At 44.3% G+C, this 21385-nt stretch overlaps 1 protein-coding gene across 1 annotated transcript in view; it reads right to left on the reverse strand.

The window, feature by feature from the left end:
* Positions 1-21385, reverse strand: part of RYR3 (ryanodine receptor 3) — a 576153-nt gene that overhangs the window by 85614 nt on the left and 469154 nt on the right. The window contains exons 53-64 of the mRNA XM_060419037.1: positions 19798-19887; positions 17626-17772; positions 17277-17339; positions 16041-16116; positions 15803-15926; positions 12966-13081; positions 12364-12431; positions 11319-11440; positions 7890-7939; positions 7452-7512; positions 4822-5060; positions 3379-3460 (exon numbers count right to left, since the gene is read on the reverse strand). Coding sequence (XP_060275020.1) covers positions 3379-3460; positions 4822-5060; positions 7452-7512; positions 7890-7939; positions 11319-11440; positions 12364-12431; positions 12966-13081; positions 15803-15926; positions 16041-16116; positions 17277-17339; positions 17626-17772; positions 19798-19887 — 1238 coding nt within the window. The remainder of the gene's footprint in view (positions 1-3378; positions 3461-4821; positions 5061-7451; positions 7513-7889; positions 7940-11318; positions 11441-12363; positions 12432-12965; positions 13082-15802; positions 15927-16040; positions 16117-17276; positions 17340-17625; positions 17773-19797; positions 19888-21385) is intronic.

Genomic DNA, 21385 nt, shown 5'->3' on the forward strand with positions numbered 1-21385 from the left:
ATACATGACCACAGGAAAACCATAGCCTTGATTAGAAGGACCTTAGTCGGCAAAGTAATGTCTCTGCTTTTGAATATGCTATCTAGGTTGGTCATAACTTTTCTTCCAAGGAGTAAGCATCTTTTAATTTCATGGCTGCAATCACCATCTGCAGTGATTTTGGAGCCCCCCAAAATGAAGTCTGCCACTGTTTCCACTGTTTCCCCATCTATTTGCCATGAAGTGATGGGACCAGATGCCATGATCTTCGTTTTCTGAATGTTGAGCTTTAGGCCAACTTTTTCACTCTCCTCTTTCACTTTCATCAAGAGGCTTTTAGATCCTCTTCACTTTCTTCCATAAGGGTGGTGTCATCTGCATATCTGAGGTTATTGATATTTCTCCTGGCAATCTTGATTCCAGCTTGTGCTTCTTCCAGCCCAGCGTTTCTCATGATGTACTCTGCATGTAAGTTAAATAAGCAGGGTGACAATATACAGCCTTGACATACTCCTTTTCCTATTTGGAACCAGTCTGTTGTTCCATGTCCAGTTCTAACTTTTGCTTCCTGATCTGCATACAGATTTCTCAAGAGGCAGGTCACGTGGTCTGGTATTCCCATCTCTTTCAGAATTTTCCACAGTTTCTTGTGATCCACACAGTCAAAGGCTTTGGCATAGTCAATAAAGCAGAAATAGATGTTTTTCTGGAACTCTCTTGCTTTTTCAATGATCCAGCAGATGTTGGCAATTTGATCTCTGGTTCCTCTGCCTTTTCTAAAACCAGCTTGAACATCAGGAAGTTCACGGTTCCCGTATTGCTGAAGCCTGGCTTGGAGAATTTTGAGCATTACTTTACTAGCGTGTGAGATGAGTGCAATTGTTCGGTAGTTTGAGCATTCTTTGGCATTGCCTTTCTTTGAAAGGGTAGGAAGTGCCAGAAATGCAAATGTAATAAACTTGGTAATCTTTTTAACAGTAGAGAATTAATAATTATTTTAATTAATGATAAATTAAAAATATATGAGTTGTATGTTAAAGAAATTCAGTTTTTAGCTTCATCCAACAAGACAAAGTTATAAAGCAATATTATTTTCCTAACATGTGTAAAGGTAGGCTACAGTCCATGGGATCGCTAGGAGTCGGACACGACTGAGCGACTTCACTTTCACTTTTCACTTTCATGCCTTGGAGAAGGAAATGGCAACCCACTCCAGTGTTCTTGCCTGGAGAATCCCAGGGATAGGGGAGCCTGGTGGGCTGCCATCTATGGTGTCGCACAGAGTCGGACACGACTGAAGCGACTTAGCAGCAGCAGCAACATGTGTAAAAATGTACACATGTAGAAAATGTCTAGAATGGTATATACAAACTGCTACTAGGTGGGGTGATCTGGGGTGAAGAAAGCGGCAGACTTTTAACTTTACATAGGTCTGTACTGTTTGATTTATTTTTTAAAATAAGTATGTCTTACTTTCACAATACAATAGAAAATAAATAAAAGTCACTAATGGTGGCAGCATCACAACTTGAGGATTTTAAATCTTTATATCCTAGTTGCTTCATTAACTAACAGATGACAATAGGGGCAGACTTGATCTAGGTGCTTCTTCAAGTCTGGCTTTCTGCCTGTGTGGAATGTAAAACACAGGCACCGATATTCCCAGCGCTATGAGTATATGAATAAAGTATAAAATGTCATATGAAGAATAGTCTCTTTTCTGGTCTGACATTTCAGAGTTGACCTTTCTTTGACTTTTGTTTTCTTTAAACAAAAGAGAGTAATGCATAAGGTTTTCAAAAAATTGTACCAAAAAAACACATATACATATAGACGCATGTACATACATACAAGGATCTCCCCAGGGGGCACTAGTGGTACAGAACCTGCCTGCCAGTGCAGGAGACATAAGAGATGCAAGTTCAATCCCTGTGTTGGGAATATCCCCTGGAGGAGGGCATGGCAATCCACTCAAGTATTCTTATCTGGATCCTAGGGACAGAGGAGCCTGGTAGGTTATAGTCCATGGGGTAGGAAAGAGTTGGACACTACCGAAGTTAAGTTAGCATACACGTACATACATATAAACCAAGAGGATAAGAAAACATGTTGAGAAAATATTCACAAATGCTTAGTGAAAGTAAAGACACCTTCCCTAAGTGAAATTCTGTATTAAATATTAAAAATTTTAATTCTCTTGATTTGGTATAAAATATGTGTATAACTTTTGTCTGCCCAGTTCCTATTAAAGGATAAGACTATTTATTTATATTTCATATAAAACAATAAGGAAAGCTATGTAACTCTAAGGAATTAAAGTCATAATCAAAATAAATTAGCTGTTAGTTCTTCAATTAATTTCTTGAACTCTAGAAGCTATTTAACAGTTGCAATTATGAAGACATAGACATTTCTTCAACATGCTTTGGTTATCAGCACATGATTTCAAGTCATCAGATCCTAAGTTCTTCAAGGAGCTAAAGTCTTTTTTTGCTTTATTGAGAAACTGCAATTAGAATTTATGTAAGTTTAGATATGAAACAGGGATTTATCGCTGGTTTGTTTGATAAAGGATCATAAATTGAGGAGGTCTACAGATCATGGGTATCAACAGGATGTTTAGATTAAGCAATTTTAAGCACAGATCAAATTCTTTCCAGTTTCCTTATTTGAAAAGGCAAAAAAAGGAAAAAAAAAATCTTCCAAGGATAAGTCTAGATCTAGAGTTTGGCTAACACTGTGTTTATCCTTCTGATCTTCTCCATGGATTTAAACAGAATCGCACAACACATGACATTTGATTCTGAAAAGCAAGGGGTGGCCCAAGGCCTCCATTGCTCCAGGCAGATTAGAGAGCAGAGTGGGAACTCAAACACTTTGGAAAGTCAGCCTGTTCAGATTCAAGACCACTGAGTAGCTGTTTCCAAAGTGTGGACTTCTTAAAAATTATAGTTAATCCGACAGCCAAGAATGGTAAAGGTCCAGGGCCGTATCACATAGAAACTCATTAAACACTAAAGCAACTGCCTCACGTCCCTTGAGCTTCTCAGCAAGCTTTAACCACAGGAACTCTGGAAGCTCTCTGAAAGTTGTGATTATAAAGAAAGAGATGTTTCTTCAACATTTTTTGGCCACCAGCACATGATTTAGTTAGGCTATATTGCTCCTCCAGCCACATAACATTCTCCAGCTATCTCCATGGAAGTCATACATCTTAGAAGCCTCATTAACACTTCTAAATACTGCCATAAACATTTCATAAGCGAGGCTCAAAATCACTAAGCCATTTCAGTGAGCATTTTGCTTCTGCTGGATTGGAAAGATGCTACTGTTAAGTGTTTAAAGACTTCAGTAACACATTCAGCCCGAACGTGTTAGCCTCTTTTGTTCACTCATTACCTTTCAACATAGATGTTCTTTCCTGTCCCGAGGGAGTAGAGGCTGCACAGTATATGGTAGCATGAAAGCTGAACATCACCCACTGAAAAGAACAAACAAGAACTGTCATTCTTGTGCATCAACCCCAGAGGTCCACCTCCTGCACACAGCAAGGGTCTGCGAACAGAAAACTCGTTGGCTTCACTCAAGAGCCAAAGACCTCTCTTTCTTTCTTTTTAACAAATAGAGCCCCTCTCTTTTCAAATGCCAGTTGCTGAGCTGGAAGAGAAAACACCAAAAGGAAAACACCCACCATTGTGCCATCCCAGGTCCTTTGTGGAACCCCGGATACAGATCACACAGCTCAGGGAAAGGAATCGTTTGACCAGTGAATCCTTCCAAGTGGGTATTTTTTTTCCCCTCCAAGAGGGAGACACTGCAGTCAAATTTTATCCAGAGCACTATTTCCTTTTTTTGAAAGGAAGAATGAAAGGAATCTGACGCTTGAGGGAGCTTTTTGTTCCTTTTCCAGGGAGATGTGTACAATGTCCCTACTTCTCACAAGAAAGAGCAAAATACCTCATGTCCACCTGTCCCAGCTTCTCTGATAGATGCTTTACAAAAGGTAATTCAATTGTATTATGATTTTGCCATGTTTCTCAAGGGAAGAGCATCTTTCACTTAGGCACTCAGAATTTAATGGGCAGGCTACGTGCCTCTATTAATGTATGGAACTCACAGTAAAGCTGGAACTAATTTAACACAAAGAACTAGTTTAATTTCTTATTTTTCGACAAGAAAGTGTGTTGTTTCCATGACACAGAATAATGAGTTTGGATGTTCCCCTACTTCTCCCCCTAACCCCAAGGAAATAACTGATTTTCACTACTGAGGGCTATGGAAGACACAGCCTTAGCTATTGGCCATTGGTTAAACTAATTCAACCATGCGCCACCACTTACAGTGTGAAACTGAAGCTTGGTGGCAGAAAAAGAGGGCTGAACATGGTACTAAACACAAAGTAAAACCAACCAGCTATGGTCTTTCTTCTGGTGGCTCAGACACTGGGATGTTAGCAGCTTTCCTTTGCTCCTGATATACAGTGAATAAATTAAAGCTTCTTAATAGGAAAACTGGTGTCTGCGAGCAAACCTGTATCTCAACAGATTTCACAGATAACCTTTTCAAATTAAGAGAACACACAATGGCTGAGAGTGAAACCAGTGGGTGGAAGACTCTGGTCCTGAGTACAGTGGGAAAAGGTGAAGTATTTATAAACTGATATTTGGGGATCTCATCTCCTCCAAGAGTCTACTCCTTTTTTTTTTAAATTAGCAAGGAAAAAGTGTGGAATGGTTGTCTCTACTCTGCCCTGAAGGTCAGCCTAAGGGAATAAACCACACACTTCCTAAGGATCTGCAGCTGGGTACACATGAGTCCATGACAGATGGCAGGTCAACTCACAGAGTAAGTCCACCCCGAACTGATGCTGAGCCACGTGCTCAAAGATGGATGTCAAGATGGGGAGCAGAGCCACTGTGGTGTAGTTAATATTTTGAGAGACACCTTTGATCTGCGTTCTGGAATGGGTAAACTTGCCGAGCTTCAGGTTTTCCAAAGTCTTCTCTAAGTCTTCCGCTGCATTTTCAAAGAACGCCCGTAACCCAGCTTTCACCAGCTCTGAGCCTGACTTCATGACCGTCCTGTAAGCAAACAATGTTCAAAACCAGAAGCATAACTTGAACCTTTGGCCATCTGCCTTCTTGAGTCTGGGAACTTTCAGTGCAACTGGGCAGACATTTGACACCCCTGTCACTGCAGTAATTATTAGCATCCAAAAAGAAACTAGGATCACAGAATCCTGAAGCATGGGCCAGCAACTGGAAGGCAGGCTTGATCTGAGGGTATGACTGCTCAACTCCTGGGACTCCCACATGGCACGGTGGGAAAGAATCCACCTGCCAATGCAGGAGATGCAAGAGAGGCAGGGTCAGTCCCTGCGTTGGGAAGATCCTCTGGAGGAGGAAATGGCAACCCACTATAGTATTCTTGCCTAGAAAATCCTATGGACATAGGAGCCTGGCGGGCTACAGTCCACAGGGTCACAAAGAGCTGGAAGTGACTGAGTGCGCACACATATACTGGTAGTACTGCTCTGGGTTGCTGTCTACACTTTACATTGACACACTGCTCAATTCTTAGAGAATGGACAGGACGACCTAGAGAGAAACTGATATTGGTCACCTGCTATCTATATAATATTGCAGCTGGCTACATTCTTCTGGAAATAGCTAATTAAAAGGATAGAGAGAGAACTTTTCCTCAGCTCCCCATGGGCTCAGCAACTTTTATAAGAATTAGTTAGAAATACTAGCTCTCCTGTGATGCAGGACCTCTTAGAAAAAGAGGACAAAGAATTAAATTAACTGAAGCTTAGGTTTCTATCACTTTGCAGGGATGTTCCAGCTTGGAGAAGGGGAGGGAAGAAGGGTTACCTGCTTTTAAAACAGCTTACTCAGACCACTGAAAAAACCATGTGGGAATGGAGATTAGCTATGGGTATCTGGGGCTTTCCCTCAAAACTATCTTATAAAACTCAGAACTGGAACAAAGCCTATCAGTTATCTTTTATTTTCCGTATTTCTACATCTTATTCACAAGATTATGACAGGCTTGCTACAAGGCCAGATGCTTTTTATCTACAGTATTTTCACAAGTATCATCCAGCCAATCAGAAACATAAAAGCAAGGAAATAAAGTCAGTGAGGCTTGTTCCTATCCTGTAAGTATTTATAAACCATCTTCCTCAGATTTTCTCAGGAATGACTATAAAACACGGTGACTTGGGTTCTGTTTAGTTTTGCAGGAAGAAAACCCGCTCTTAAGGCATTTTGCAAATTTGGGGAATAAAGATTCCTCATCCCAACTGCACCCCTGGAATGCTTTGGTCTGATCCTGGAAATTTTGTGTTGTTAGTACTTCTGGGCCTCCGAGGTGGTGCACTGGTAAAGAACCCGTCTGCCAGTACTGGAGATGCAAGAGATGTGGGTTCGGTTGGGAAGAATCCCTGAAGTAGGAACAGGCAACCCACTCTACTATTCTCGCCTGAGAAATCCCACGGACAGAGAAGCCCGGCAGGCTACAGTCCGTGGGGTCACAAAGAGTTGGACACAAATGAACATGTACAAGAATTTTAAGAGGTTTAGTACCTCCACAACGTGTTTCTCTCCGAAAACCTGAAAATCCCCTTTAAGTGCTCTTAACTATTTTTTAAAGCCATTTGTAGTTTATAGAGGTTTTCATCATCTGGCCGCTCTTTTAGGTTGTTGCCTCTCTTCTGCCTTGGGTTTTGGGAAGCATGTTCTCCCGACTTTGCGAAGAGTCCTACTTAACGCGTCTGTTAAGGAAAGCTCCCTCCAGTTCTTTGCACTGCCTCTCTTTTTATCTCATCAAATACTTTATACTATCATAATATATGTACACACACACACATATATCTGATGTTATATGCATAATTTTATCCATAACATCTTATTAAAAAAACTCAAACGTTTTGGCCAATCCAGTACGTGAAAGGAAGGAAGACTTCCTTTCTTGTTCAGCCGTCTTTCCTACAGACCCTCAGGCCACCCTCGGGCTGGAATCTATCTTTGTCTTTGATCTTTCAGTAATCACGTCCCCTCCTTGGCCATTTTGAACTCAGAGTGCTGTGAGTCCCTATCCCAGGATCCTTATGGCCTCACCACCCATCAGATAGCTTTTACTATTTTTGTGGAGAATTAGGTACAAAGTGGTATTTTGCCAAGCTGTCTGTTTTATCTTCTGAAAGATGAACTTCTCAGTCAGAGAAGACAAGAATTGATCAAATGCTCAGCTTTCAGCATTCAGTATCTGCCACGACAGTGGCTCTCCATCCTGAGCTGAGAAACAGTGTGCTGGTATCAGGGCGATTTCCATCTTTTCCCTGTCTTCCCTTCCCTCCCTGGCTCCTGCAGAGCGGTGGCCCATCTCCTCTTCCATCCAATAGTAAGTGAGGAGAAAGAGTCAGAGGGGGGGGTCCTGAGAAAACACTGGAAAATGCCGGGCACACTTACCTTGTGTCAAGTGTCTGAGCTAAGATGTGAAGACAGCTCACCATTGTCGTAGAATCGCTCCCTAAAATCAAACATATCACCTGTTACTCCCCAAGCCATTCAGCCTGTCATTTAAACCCAATCTTCTCAGTAAGCACAAACCACAGCCCAGCATAATTAACCACCAATACGCAAAGTGCCAGGGCTCTGTTTGGGGCCAAGGCATTTATCTCTGGCTTGACACATGGCTTTGTGATGGATGTTAGAAGCAAAGCTTAAAACATTCATTGGCGTGGAAAATCTAAGCTGTTTGAGGGGTACAGAGGTCATTTATCATGCTTCAGCCCTATTTCCTATGGCAAATTTAGGTGACACCTTAGTCCTAAGCCTCAGGTTGTCTGTGGGACATGAGTTCAGGGTAATCACAGGACATGCAGCCTTTAGCAATACCTCTCTTACCGAAGAGGGAAATCCTGTGTCGAACCAGAGCAGCGAGTTTGCAGAACAGGCTGAAGCAGAAAAAAATGTAAGTGGGAAAAGGACAGAGATTCAAGACAGACCCATTTAAACCTCATCCCTCAGCCCCCATACGGCAAAACAAAGTGCACAGAATGTCCCCCCGCCAAGGAAGATGGACTGTGTTTCCCTCAAAGGGTCCTCTGGACCAAACTAGGAAAACATGCGGTTCCCCCCGTTTCATTGGAGAATCATGAAAGGTACCTTGCAGGCATCTACAGTGTTACAGAAAACAATCCTTCTGCAATAGCTACAATATTTTTGCAATGAGACAGCTGTTGCAAACCATCTCTTGTTATAGAGTACTAAAAACATTCATTTGGATAACATCCACATTTGGATAAATGAGGATTCTGGAAGGAGTTTTCCATTGTTGCAATGGCTTGCAAGCCATTTTTATTGTCTTCACTGAGTGAGGCCTTAGTTGGGAGGTGGGCAAGATGGCAGGATTAGAATAAAGATTCAGATATGGGCAATACTGTATTGCACCAGAAACATTTCAAGGAATGGCTTCTCTCTGTCATCTCCATTAGCCTATAGGCTTAACTGCTGTCTGATCCATGTCTTTGAAGCTAGGAAATCCCACCTGCCATGCTTTCGTGTTTTTTGACCCTATTCCATGCTTTTACCCACATTTTCTACTATGGAACCTGCTGGCGTCCAGTTGTGTCTTACTCTTTTACTTTTCACAGTGCCTAATAGATTGGAAAAGACTCTGATGCTGGGAGGGATTGGGGGCAGTAGGAGAAGGGGACGACAGAGGATGGGATGGCTGGATGGCATCACGGACTCGATGGACATGAGTCTGAGTGAACTCCGGGAGATGGTGACGGACAGGGAGGCCTGGCATGCTGCGATTCATGGGGTCGCAAAGAGTCGGACACGACTGAGCGACTGAACTGAATTGAACTGAATAGAGTGCCTTGTGTAGTCAGCAAAGAGCCCATAGGTGCTTCTGAACACTCTCCTGATGGCCCCCCTTCTAGAGCACTATGGCCATCATTTGACCTGTGTTCCTGGAGGAGACTACTGAGAATGCTGACATTATCTGACATTGGCACAGCTAGACAAGAACTTAGCAACCCTTTCAGAGAGCAGTCCTTCCTGGAGGAACAGGAAGAGGGAACGTAGAATAAAATCACTCAGCACAGGCTGTGGGATTCTCAGATGAGATCCAGTTGAAGTCCTTCCCATGGTCTTAGAACTCATGCTCTAACACAGGGCCGAAGTCTTTGTGGGAAAGTCAAATGAAGAAGAAATCCATCTAAGTGTTGGTGGGGATGAAAACTTATTCACTTCTAAACGGTTCTCAGTGAATGCCCTGAGCCTTTCTGGGCTGTCTGTTGGAAACCAGAGCCAAAGTCTCTCCTGGTTAGTCATTTGTTTTTGCAGTGGAAATAAGTTGGAAACCCTGGCCTCGAGCTTAGGAGAGCTCAGAATAAGTTAACAGAAACTTGGCAGGCAGCAAGTGTCAAATTAAATATGGACTGGGGCCTTTTCTCTCTTCCCAGGGTGGTTTTTTTTTTTTTTTTTTTCCTGGAGTTATGTATCTGATGAAAACTCATGGAGTTGGCAGGGATCCTGGAGGAATATGAGTCCTGTGTGTCTGCCAGGACTAGCTGGCTGTCATGATGAAGCCACCTCACTCCTCTGTGCTTTAGCTTTCTCATCTGTAGGCAGAGACTCATCACATGACCCTCTTAGTCTGCAGAATTAGGGGCTGATAAACTCAGTTATTTCTGGCAAAATGCTTCCATGTGGACCTACTTTGTGCAAACATTTTTTAGAGCTAAAGCAGATCCTCGGGTTGTTTGATTCTGATACAGATGTGGCTCCCCTTGCTGTCAGAAGTGCTCTCAGGCATGCCAAGGCCAGGGCCTGAAATTTCCAAAGGCCCTTTTTTTGGGGTCACCTTTGGGGCCCACCATTTAAGTAGAAGCACTGTTCTTTGCCAAGAGTTATGAGGTCCAGCATCCCCAGGCACCTCAGTCTCCTCTCAGAGTTAGAAGGTGATGAAGAGGTCCCCGGGGAGAGACTGGAAAGCTCTGACACATGGCATCAGATGCAGGAGAGGCGGGGCACAGGTGACGGCTGGGGACCAGAGGGGCCTGCGAGTGGGAGCGTGCTCAGGGCCGAGACGGCCATGGCTGTGGGAGGGCGGCAGGCATGCTGATGGATCTGAAAGCTATTTGCAAGGCTAATCAGCTCCAGGTTGTATTCCAGCCATGACAAATGGTGCCTGGCTGAACAAATGTTACATTTCCATGAATTAATAATCTAAGAAAAATAGATGAAGAGAACAGACACACCTGCCCTCTGTTGGCTTATCTGAATATATCACTTGGCACCTCATTTTCCTTCTTACAAAATACACTAGTGCATTGTGGAAATATCTACGAAATGTTAGGTCAGTAACTGGTTGTAAGTGCATCTCATTTTGACAGCATGGGCTTCTCCCTGTTTAACAAATATCAGTAAAGGAAGAAAATGCTCCTCGATCTGGATAAAGAGGGGTGGGCTTTCATTCTTGCTCTCACTTATTATCTGGGGTCACTTTAGGCACTGGCAGGAACCTGCTCAAACCTCAGTTTCCTCATCTGCAAATGGAGATCATAATACCTGGGTGGTTCTTAGAAATTAAAGCACTGTGGTGTTTCACAATGATACTTCCACAGGTGGGCAGTTATTTGTGCATATCCTTAACTCTCTGCTCTTTAGAAATCTAACCCATCCTTTTGTCACTCATAAATCCTAAACCTGAGGCATGGTGGGATCCACCTCAAAGCCTGATCATGAAGCACCCTGCTTTGTTCTCAGTTCTGCTGAGACACCCCCATGTTTCACCCAGTGGAACGAGAAGGCAAGCTGACACTTTTGATTAAAATTTGTTTCCTGTTAGAAATTTAAATTGAATTATGCCAGCCTAGATTTCAAATCTCAGATCATCCATACCAAGATTTGTAAAATCTGATTCTTTAACAGCAATTTAATCTTTAAAAACCTGATAAGAATGGGATTGAAAGCAGGGTTAATCTGTTTCTCCTCAATGTTGTGTGTTTGCTTTTCCCAAGCTTCAGAATTACCTTCACCTTTTTCTAAATATATTTCAGGATGGAAGCTGACCTGAGTATATAAATCCACCCCCTAATCCTACTGATACGCACAAACAGCACACTTCTCTTGGTTGCCAAAATAATACACAGGTAAGTGTGAATAAAGTCACTTTCAGAAAAAAGATGATAACGAAAACCTCTGAGCTGCCAGTTGTCAGGCCACAGCTCATTTCTCCAAAGATTCACCATTTAAGCTCCAGGAATCTGGGGTTTCGTGGAAGTCACATCAGCGCCATGCCCTTCTCTCCTGTAGACTCACCTGGCCACCATCTCTTTCTCCTTATGGGAGGCATACCCGCTGCTGCTAAGGGGCTTCAGAGGGGAGGACAGGAAGTAGAGGCGATGATTGGTGAAGTACTGGTCAACCAGTGGGAGGAGAACCTGCAAGATCCACCAGAGATGAACTGAAAGGTCCGCTGGAGATAAACGTCTAGGAAGCTGGCAAAAGTCCTTCCTCTGGTTCCTCTGAACAAGTTCCTTCTCAGTGAGCAAAAAGCCTCTGAACACTGGTTCTGGAATTTCCAGGAAACACTATCCTGTGGATCTCAGTTTCCAACACATTTTCTTTTCCTATTCCTGTAACCAAAGGCCTTGGGTACATGTGAAGGGATAGAGCAAGATACTAAGCACCCAAAGAAGTGCACATGGGTTCCTGAGTCAACACTTTCAGAGTTGTCCTGTACTTAGCCAGCACTCAGATGTGGCTTCTTGGGCATGGCATTCAACAGTATACTTGAGGATGGGCTAGCACCACTAGCCTGGAGCATCCTGGCTCTGCTTCTCAGGTTATGTGGCTGAGACAGCTCACTGGCCTCCATGTTCACTCTCCCCTTCTTTCTCTTAGCTGTACAAACCCCTGTAATTTAGCTGGGAATGGGGCCACCCGCTGAAGATGCATTACCTGCCTCCCTTGCAGCTAGCTGAGGCTAAAATGATTATGTTCTAGCCACTGGGATAGAACTTTAATAAAACAGCAGCTTTCCTTCCCTTCTCCTTTCCCCCTTTCTCACAGATGTGATACAGTTGTGTCTATTTGGACCAAACTGTCAGGGATCACATTCTAGGAGATGGAAGAACATCATGAGAGGAAGAACCCGAGTCCCTGGGTGATGGCATGGAGCAAAGCAGGCTGCCCACCTCCTCGGACCACCAACCTGCCTCAGGACTGTTCCACAACAAACAGTTCTGTATGATCAAAGCCATTACTGGAGTTTTGAGTATCTTTGCTGAATCTGTGCAACTTGTACCCTAATTTGTGTGGCTGCCAAGGAGAAAGTAATAGTTAAATGCACAGGGTCACTTACTTTGGCAAAGAATTTGATCTCCTGGTCATGGGGAGACTTTTCATTTTTCCCACTGCTGACAATGGCTTCTACAAAGACAAAAGTGACACAAAGTTGGCCCGAGCAAAGAAAACCAAAACAGTCACAGCGTTTTAGAGACAGAGCAACTTTTCATCATGAAAAGGCCATTTGATTTTTACAAAATATCTAATATTTTACAAAGTACTTGGCAGTGGTGAGAGGTGGTTATTTTTTGTGTCAATTCTCTAGAGTATCACCACCCATTTCACCACCTTAGTGATGAGAAGGCAGCTTCAGAGAGCTTGAGTCATAATCTCACAGCCACGAAGCAAAAAGATGGAACACTTAGAATAGGATGAGTTATATTAAAAATGACGAATGATTCAATCAAATCCAGAAGGAAAACGAGACAAAGCTGATTTTTTTTAAAGTGGGGAGTGTGGGGGAATATCTCAGTCACTGTGTCCTTCCCCAAACCATATGCCTAGAAGAATCATGAACAACTATGGCATGAAAACATCCTTCCTTGAAAAATGAATATCAAATTCTTTTTGATATTAGAAGAAGCACACATTTTTGTGACATTTCACAGTGATACTTACCCAAATGGGCAATAAACTCTTGAGCCGAATCAACATATTTCAGAACCTTCTTCAAAAACTTATAGGCAAACCTCTTTTCCATGGAGGAGGCATCCAGCTCCATATCCTTCATACCTCTAGGTTGGAAACGGGCAAACCCCAGAGGGGAACAGAGACAGCTATGTGACTTCAGTGCACCAGCAATTTTCCCTGTGTCAACTCTGTTTTCCAAATGTTAATGGTTTTTCTGGCTTAGTGATCTGACTCACCATCTGACTCATTTCCCCTTGAATTTGGAACTTGCCTCCATGAGCATGCAACATCTGAGCTACAATAATTTCTGAAAAGACTTTTCAGAAAGATCTGCATCATTTATTCAACAAATGCTGAGATGGAACAAAAGCAGAGATGCAAACAGGAATCCCCTGTGTTCACGGACCTTACATGCCAGCTATGAAGAGACATGCTGCTGCTGCTGCTAAGTCGCTTCAGTCGTGTCTGACTCTGTGCGACCCCATAGACGGCAGCCCACCAGGCTCCCCCGTCCCTGGGATTCTCCAGGCAAGAACACTGGAGTGGGTTGCCATTTCCTTCTCCAATGCATGAAAGTGAAAAGGGAAAGTGAAGTCACTCAGTCGTGTCCGACTCTTAGCGACCCCGTGGACTGTAGCCCACCAGGCTCTTCCATCCGTGGGATTCTCCAGGCTAGAGTACTGGAGTGGGGTGCCATCGCCTTCTCCATGAACAGACATGAACTCTACATAAAACAAAGCATAAAGTGCATGGAGTGACAGAGGTTAATAAGCTTTGTGAATAAAAGAAAAACTAAAGTTAAAGGATGAAAGGGTCCAAGAGTGCCTGAAGTGGGGGGTGAGCAGACTGTTGTGTTAAATCAGTGCTGGGCTTATTGGAAGGATGACATGGGAAGGTGAAGACATAGAGACATCAGGGGAGAGAGCTTTCAAGGCATTGGGAGCGAGGGTGCAAAGGTCCCGAGGTGGGAGCAAGCATGCTGAGTGAAGCCAGTGTGGATGGAGTGAAAGTGAGTAGTTCAGAGGGGCATGGGGTGGGCAATGGGCTCAGTCACTAGGATGCCATGGGCTGTCCTCAGCAGTTTGCTTTTGCTTTGAGATGGGAAGCTATTGAAAGTTTTGAATAGAGTAATGACACGGTATGATCTATATTCTAACAGGAGTACTCTGTTGAGGCCAAAGGTTGAAATAGGGAGCATGGGAAGGAAGCCCTTTCAGCAATGACAGTGTCAGCATGAAGGTGAGAAGTGCTAGATTCTGGGTATCTTATAGGGAGGACCATCAGGATTTCCTAAAGAAGTGGATGCAAGTTGAAGGAAAAAGAGAAGAGACAAGGGTTTTGGCTTGAGCACCCGGAAGAAAGGGCTGTCATCAAGTTATGGGGAAGCTGAGGATGGGGCAGATTTGAGGTTTGGGCAGCAGGAACCAAGGGGTTCTCCTTGGTGACAGGATGTCGCCTCCTCACTGGCATATTCAAGTGCCCATCATAGGTTCTGGCACAGGGTAAGCTGCTAAGGGATATGTTTGCTGAACTCGGTGATCTTTTTCCTTCTCCTCCCTGTTTTCTAGATTTCCTTATCATAAAGAGGAATTTTTCATTTCTGTGAGTGAGTTATTTATTGGCAAACCACAGTCCGCATGCATTGCAGTATTAGGAACAGGATTAAAATGATGATGGGAGTTTTTCTCAAAAGCTTCCCCAGGGGCTATCCCCTGTTGCCTGACCTTTCCCACTCAACAATATGGCAAATAAGCTTTGTTATTCTTTCATATGAGCTACAATAGAAATATTTGTATAGAATTTTATTGGGGTTTCTGCCATTCAGTGGCAAAAATTCTGTAGGAAACCAAAAGAAGAAACAGCAGCTGGCTGGGCAGACATTTCTTTCAGGAGAAATGGCTTATCAGGATGGGACATTTGCTTGCTTTTCATTCTACAAAGGACTTGGCAAGCAAAGCCCACTGCTGATACTGACCAGCAGGAAAACAGATTCTAACTTTAAGACTTAAGCAGCCCAGACCATCCTCATCTAAAACCTTCATCTAGATGATTCTGATCAACATAAGCTGGAGATAAAGTCTTCAGAAATCATGGTTCACTCAGTCTCTCCAGGAGCTGAGTCTTTTTTTGAGGGTTGTTGATGTCAGTCATGGTCTCTATTGTAATTATGGCATTTTATTAAATACCATAGAAAACATTAAAATACAAGTGTGAAGAGAACTGGTGATTCTGTGAGAACTAGGTTGCATGTTTTACAAAGACCTGCAATTGTAAGTTCCCACATACAGAGTTTTAGAACTAGATATAAGAAAACTGTAAAACTTAGAGAGGAAGTTGAAAGAAAAAAAAAACCACCCTAGAATGTGGCACTTACAGAGTTTTGTATGTGCCTTAATTCTCACCGCTCTTTAGGGAAGCCCAAGTTTCAGATGTTTGAGGATGCATTATGGATGTGCTTTATAATTCCAATCAATAAAACAACAAACTAAACTAAGGTCTGGGGCCTACAGTACAAGATTTGTGAATGAATGCATATTTGTATGTTTTAGGTTAAAATTAAATGTTTAAGGTATGTACGTATAATTTGTCATGATTCTTTGCTAGGTTCTTTGCATGCATCTTTGATTTTTTAGAAATTGACATCGACCAGTCTTATTTATGACAGAAGAGAGGACTTCATGCTCCAAAACATTTACCTACTTCAAAAGACCCAACTGCTGTCCTTACTGTGATCTGCTATGCAGGCAGGTGATTAACTATTTAGAGCAGGAGAGACCACACCAGCCTGTCCCTGTCCCACTAACATCACCTGGAAGATGACTTACCTGGAAACCACAATGCCATTCACTTGGAGGAATTTAAACAGGTCCTGAGCCTTCTCTCGGTCTCTGAACTTCTCCTTGGCAGTCAAGGTATCATAGGGTACCAAAAGAGGGTGACTGCCGCCACCTGGGGTCAGTGAAGTGAGATGACAAAATATTTGGCTCTTCCTTTGCTCTTTTGGGAAAACACACCTGCCCCCCCAGCTCACCTTCTGTGGGGGACGCTGTGAAACTAGCTCACCTTTGCTCTCCAGCTCCAGCTTCTTCTTCTTGGCCCAGATATTGTGATAGTTCTCAGCTACCACCTCCACCATCCCCTGGGTCCCACCAGGGAGATGACGGTCAGAGAGAAAGCAAGCAAGAAAAATGGGTTCATATCTGCCAGGCTATTTCAGGCAGCCTTGGAAACAGAGCACCACCAAATGCTAACTGCACATTGCTAAGTGTCTCCTGTCATTAATTAGTCTGTGCTTATGCACCTCATTAGTTTTCTATCTTCCCATACACACAGAAAACAATTTCTAATTCGGTCCTTCCCTGGTAACTTATTATCTCGGCAGTGTGATGCATTTCTGAGAGAACACACATTTCCATTGCAAACTGCATGCTGGTGGCACTTCATTTGTCACAGGAGTTGAGGGTCTTACTCCTGACCTGAGAAAGCGAGCTGTAAGTGGGAGGTCAAGCAAAAATCTAGAATCCCCAAAGCTTTCAGCTTAGCCAACTAAAAAATGGCTCCATGTTGGAGAAAACTGGGGCAAAAATGAGATTTCTCAAATAGAACTCATCTTTACAAGACTTATAAGATAGTGACCTGGAATGAAGGGTGTACTTTGGAAAGGAACTTTCTCTAAGGTACAAAGGGTTGGTCTGATGGGTGCTCTGAGGAGTAGCTGCCTCCGTCACAGTCACTGGTGCACAAGGTGGGAGGAAGCCACTTAGGGCTTTTAATCTCATTCTCTTGGTTTCAAGTCCTGATATCCTGCAATGATGACTCATCTGCACCACTACAGGCAACCTGAGTGAATCCACCATGGAATATACAGTTGTCCTCAAGGTTGGGGAAACCTACTGTGACCAGGCCAGCACCCCCACCCAGGGGCGGCTCATAGGTTTTCTCCTAGTTGTTATTAGTTTTGTTACTAGTTATTTCTCCTGGCTCTTATAAGTTCTGTTTTGGGTTTTGATACAGAAACTTGCTGTTTGTTCTTCCTCTTAGTGAGTTATGACCTATTTTGATGTCCCAAGAAGTGCAAAGCCTCACCTCCTCTGACCGTTGGTCAATTCTGCTGAGACTGTCTCGTATGAGTGGCCTCTGCTCAGTGTGGCCCACCCTAATTTTGATATTTCAGTGGTGATATTTCAGGCATTCTCTCCCTTCTTTTTTTTTTCTTAAACTCTTTGGAGTTTGACATTCCCTGTACTTGAGGTGTTTTAGAAAGTAGGTTACACTGGCTCTGAAGGCATCAAGACTGACCTGGAGCTCTCTGGAGAGCACAACATTGGAGAGATCCAGAGGGGCAGGGCTGTAGCTGTTGCCCTAGGGAAGCAAAGGCAGAATCATTCTTATCAGCATCCCCAATGTCAGTGGCCAAAGGTTTGTCCCAAAAGATTCCCAGGGCTCATGGGTGGAGAGCCTCATCTCTGCTGCCTGGGCAGAGCATTCCCAGGGCCCATGGGTGGAGAGCCTCATCTCTGCTACCTGAGCAGAGCATTCCCAGGGCTCATGGGTGGAGAGCCTCATCTCTGCTGCCTGGGCAGAGCACTCCCAGATTCTCCACGGGTTCTACTGGCCGAGCACTGGCCTTTGGGTGTGATGGTCGTACCTGGCTGGCCTGGGACACGCTTCGAAGCTTCTCATTTTCCCGCTGTTGAACCAGAGCTTCTCCTTCTTTGGTCCTCTCTACAGTCCAGCCCACAGCCAGCATGGTTTTCAGGGACTCTCTGGCAGGCCAGCGATAAATTTCCTTCTCCTGGAAGAACATTGGAGCAGAAGAGCTGTGTAGGGCAGGCTCCAGCACTCTGGCTGGCCTGTCTCCTGGAAAAGAAGTTGGAGCCCACAGCGGAGGAGGCTAACTGACTTAAGCTTCCTCTCACTGGGTCAAAACACCCTCTGCAGCATCCCATCTGAAACACATCCTCAGCCTTTTGGAGGTTTTTAAGTAAAAGACGCTACAGTTTGAGGCTTTTAAGGGGAATGTGCCAGACATTACCCACAGTTTGTGGTTAAAGAGAAGCAAGAAGACAATGAACTCTTCCCTTCCCCTCTCCCCACCCCACTCCCTCCAGCACTGCCACCTCTGCCTCCTCCAGGCAGCACTTACTGCGCAAGTGTCACCCGCCTGGGCCCCGCCTGCTGGGAGCCAGCACGGGAGATCCCACCCATGAGAAGGTCATGCAGGACTCGAGGGAATCCCTGGGCCACCTGACCCATGACAAGGTCATGCGGAAGAGTCCTGATGAGCAAGGCCTCAGGACTCAACGGGCCCCCTGGACCTGCTCGAGCATCTACCCCCAAACCAGAATCTGTCTGTCTTATTATTTTCTGTCTTTCACCAGCTCTTCTGACATTAGCAGGGGTCTGTCCCTGACCAAAAGAGTTAACTTTGGGCTTTAGTTTCTAAATCTCCTGGGCGTGAAAGGAGTGTTTCAAACCCTCTGTTAGCATTCTAGCTTACATGGCAGCTTTATCCAGACTCTTGCAACATTGTTGGGCCTATGCAATGCTTGCTGCCAAGTTCTCACATCCCTTATCCATTGTGTTCCTGGGAGTGCATATAGTCAGGATGTAGAAGAAGCAAGTAATAGCCTTAGCATTAGCAACATTAGACTTTGAGTTAATAAGTTCTTTCTTTGCTGTAACCTGCTGAATCTTTGCTCCATAAGAATGTAACTCTGTACTTTAAGGGTGACACAGGCTAAGAATTTAAGAAGAAACACTGTAAGGAAAAATCATTGTTCTGGTATTCTGGCTGACCAACCTTTATCAAAAGGAGATCATGGAATATCAACAGGCCTCCAGAATAGAAGATGATGTACAGAAAATAAGACTTTTGCAGGAAGGAATCTGATGTCGATAAAAGTTATTACTGATGGAATGTTGAGTTGACTCTGCATTTTTTCACCTTGCTGTATGTATAACTCAGGGTATAAAAGCCTGGAGAAGAATAAAGTAAGGGGCCTCACTCGAAGAAGCTTGGTCACCCCGTGTCTCTTTCTTTATCTCTGTATCTATCTTTCTTCATTGGCCGACGTCGTCCATCCTGAGGATAAGCCTGGACTCTGCTGCGGCTGGACCTCGGCACCCACCCCTTTCTCTCAAGAGTGACTTCTGTTCTCTGGAAGGTATTTAAGATGGTGCACATCAAAATGCATCTGCACAAAGCTCTCCTCTGAGCTTGGGAACCAGAGTTCCTTAGATGCACAATCCTCTTTTGAGTCATACACAATTTGATAGCCAGTGAATATGCATATAAAGGTATACATATAATCCTTTACCTGTGACAGTAAATCTTATGCCTACAGAGAACTCTTACTGATGGCAAGATAGGAATTCAGAGTTAAGCTGAACCAAATCTCATAATTAACAAAGCAAACCAAACTATGAGACCTGTTCATATTTCCCTGGGGATTCTCTCCTCTGTTCCTGTCATCCTTCGTGATTGGAAGTCCTCTCCATCTGAATTCATGTCTCCCCCTCTAAAAAAATCTAACAAAATAATCCCCCCAATAATCTAACAAAAGCACTTCCTATTTCAGTTGCCAAGTGAACCACCAAATGTATTTTAGTACAGCTTCTGAGTGCTGACCAGTGTTTCTTTCTCCAACGGGCTCTTCAAAGCTGGTCCTGGGGCCGTGGGTCATAGGCCAGCTCCTGAGGAGCTTCTTGAGTCCTGAAAAGTCTCTAAGGAGCTGGACCGTGAATGTGCCCTCAGCTCCTCTGCTGGGACGTAATTCCCGGGGAAGGGAAACCAGCACGGCCACTCAGTGGTCCTTACCTTCTCGGTTAATGTCTTGAAAGGCCGGATCAATGGATGGGTCTTCACATTTTCATCCAGGGAAATGCCGTATTTCCACCCATTCTGACTCTGTAGAAATGTTCTCAGTTCAAATATCCTTGGCATCCTGAGAGCCCTGCTATGTGACCCACAGCCCAGCTTCTATTTTCACTGAACAAATACAATAATGGAACGTGACAGAGCTTGGAAATTTCCCCCCAAAATATCTAATTGATCTTTTAAGGCTGCCAGGCTCTCTGCCCCCTGAGTTTTGAACCCTGCTCCTCTATTTCTTCCTGTTTTAGTGGCTGTCCCCTCCACTTACTTGCTTGTGTTTCAGGCCCTTTACAGACAGAAAGGATACTTCAAAAGGCCCGAGAACAATGCTTTTCAGGTCAACGTGTCACAGTCACAGGCAAGGACAGTTGTCAAGGCTGAATCCTTGTGATAAATGGACCTACTGGCCATGGCATGGAGGAACTGATTTGGTTTGCTCCCCTTGCCCGCCAAGCCCAGAGCAAAACGGTAGCAAAGCACGCTTCCTAGAATCATAGAAGCTGACGAATTTCGAAAGTTATTCAACAAACATTGGTTGAGTGTCTATGACAGTAGGTTGTAGACTCTGTCCCAGGCACTGGGGATACAGAGATAAGTCACAGTCTGTTTTTCATAACCTCACCGCCCAGAGACTTCTGGCTGCTCTTTCTCAGTGTCTGCTTCCTCCCACTTGTTAATGGGGAGTTTTTCAAGCTTGTGTCCCTTCTCAGGGCACACTGTTCCCGGGGGTATGTAATCTAGGCCCCGGTCCATAAGTAAATGAATACCAAATCAGTATCTGCAGTCCAGATCCGTAACTTCCGCATCTATCTGAGCTCTGCTTGGCTGTCTGCAGGTACCTCTCAACATGTCAGAAAGAGAATCCAGCACTGCACTTCTCTAAATGGCTCTTGTTCTTGGGGTCCCTGTATCTCCATGAACAGCATCAGCCTACACTCACTTTCCAAGCCAGAAACGTGGGAGCCTTCCTCAACATCCCCTTCACTCTGTACCTGTTCACATGTGTTCAACCTCTCAGACCTATCGTCTGCCTCGCCCTCACTTTCTTGCCAGTGCTTTGGCCCAGGCTGCCATCACTCTCCACTGGAGGAGGAAATGGCAACCCACTCCAGTATTCTTGCCTGGGAAACACCATGAACAGAGGAGCCTGGTGGGCTACGGTCCATGGGGTCACAAAGAGTCAGGCATGGCAGCAACTCAACAATAAGAAGCCAACTTTGGGCATTCTCAGGTGGCTCAGTGGTAAAGAATCTGCCTGCCAGGCAGGAGTTGTGGCTGTGATCACTGGACTGAGAAGATTCCCTGGAGAAGGAAATGGCAACCCATTCTAGTATTCTTGCCTGGGAAATCCCATGGACAGAGGAGCCTGGTGGGCTAGAGTCTGTGGAATCTTGAAAAGTCAGACATGACTTAGCAGCTAAACAACCGTCAGCTGTCACCTGGATTACTTGGATGGGTACCTGCCTCCAGTCTTGCCCTCTCTAATGGATTCCATTTTCAATACCACTGTCGGGTTATTTCTATAAAATAC

The sequence above is a fragment of the Ovis aries genome, chromosome 7, assembly GCF_016772045.2.
Source record: "Ovis aries strain OAR_USU_Benz2616 breed Rambouillet chromosome 7, ARS-UI_Ramb_v3.0, whole genome shotgun sequence".
Classification (NCBI taxonomy): Eukaryota; Metazoa; Chordata; class Mammalia; order Artiodactyla; family Bovidae; genus Ovis; species Ovis aries.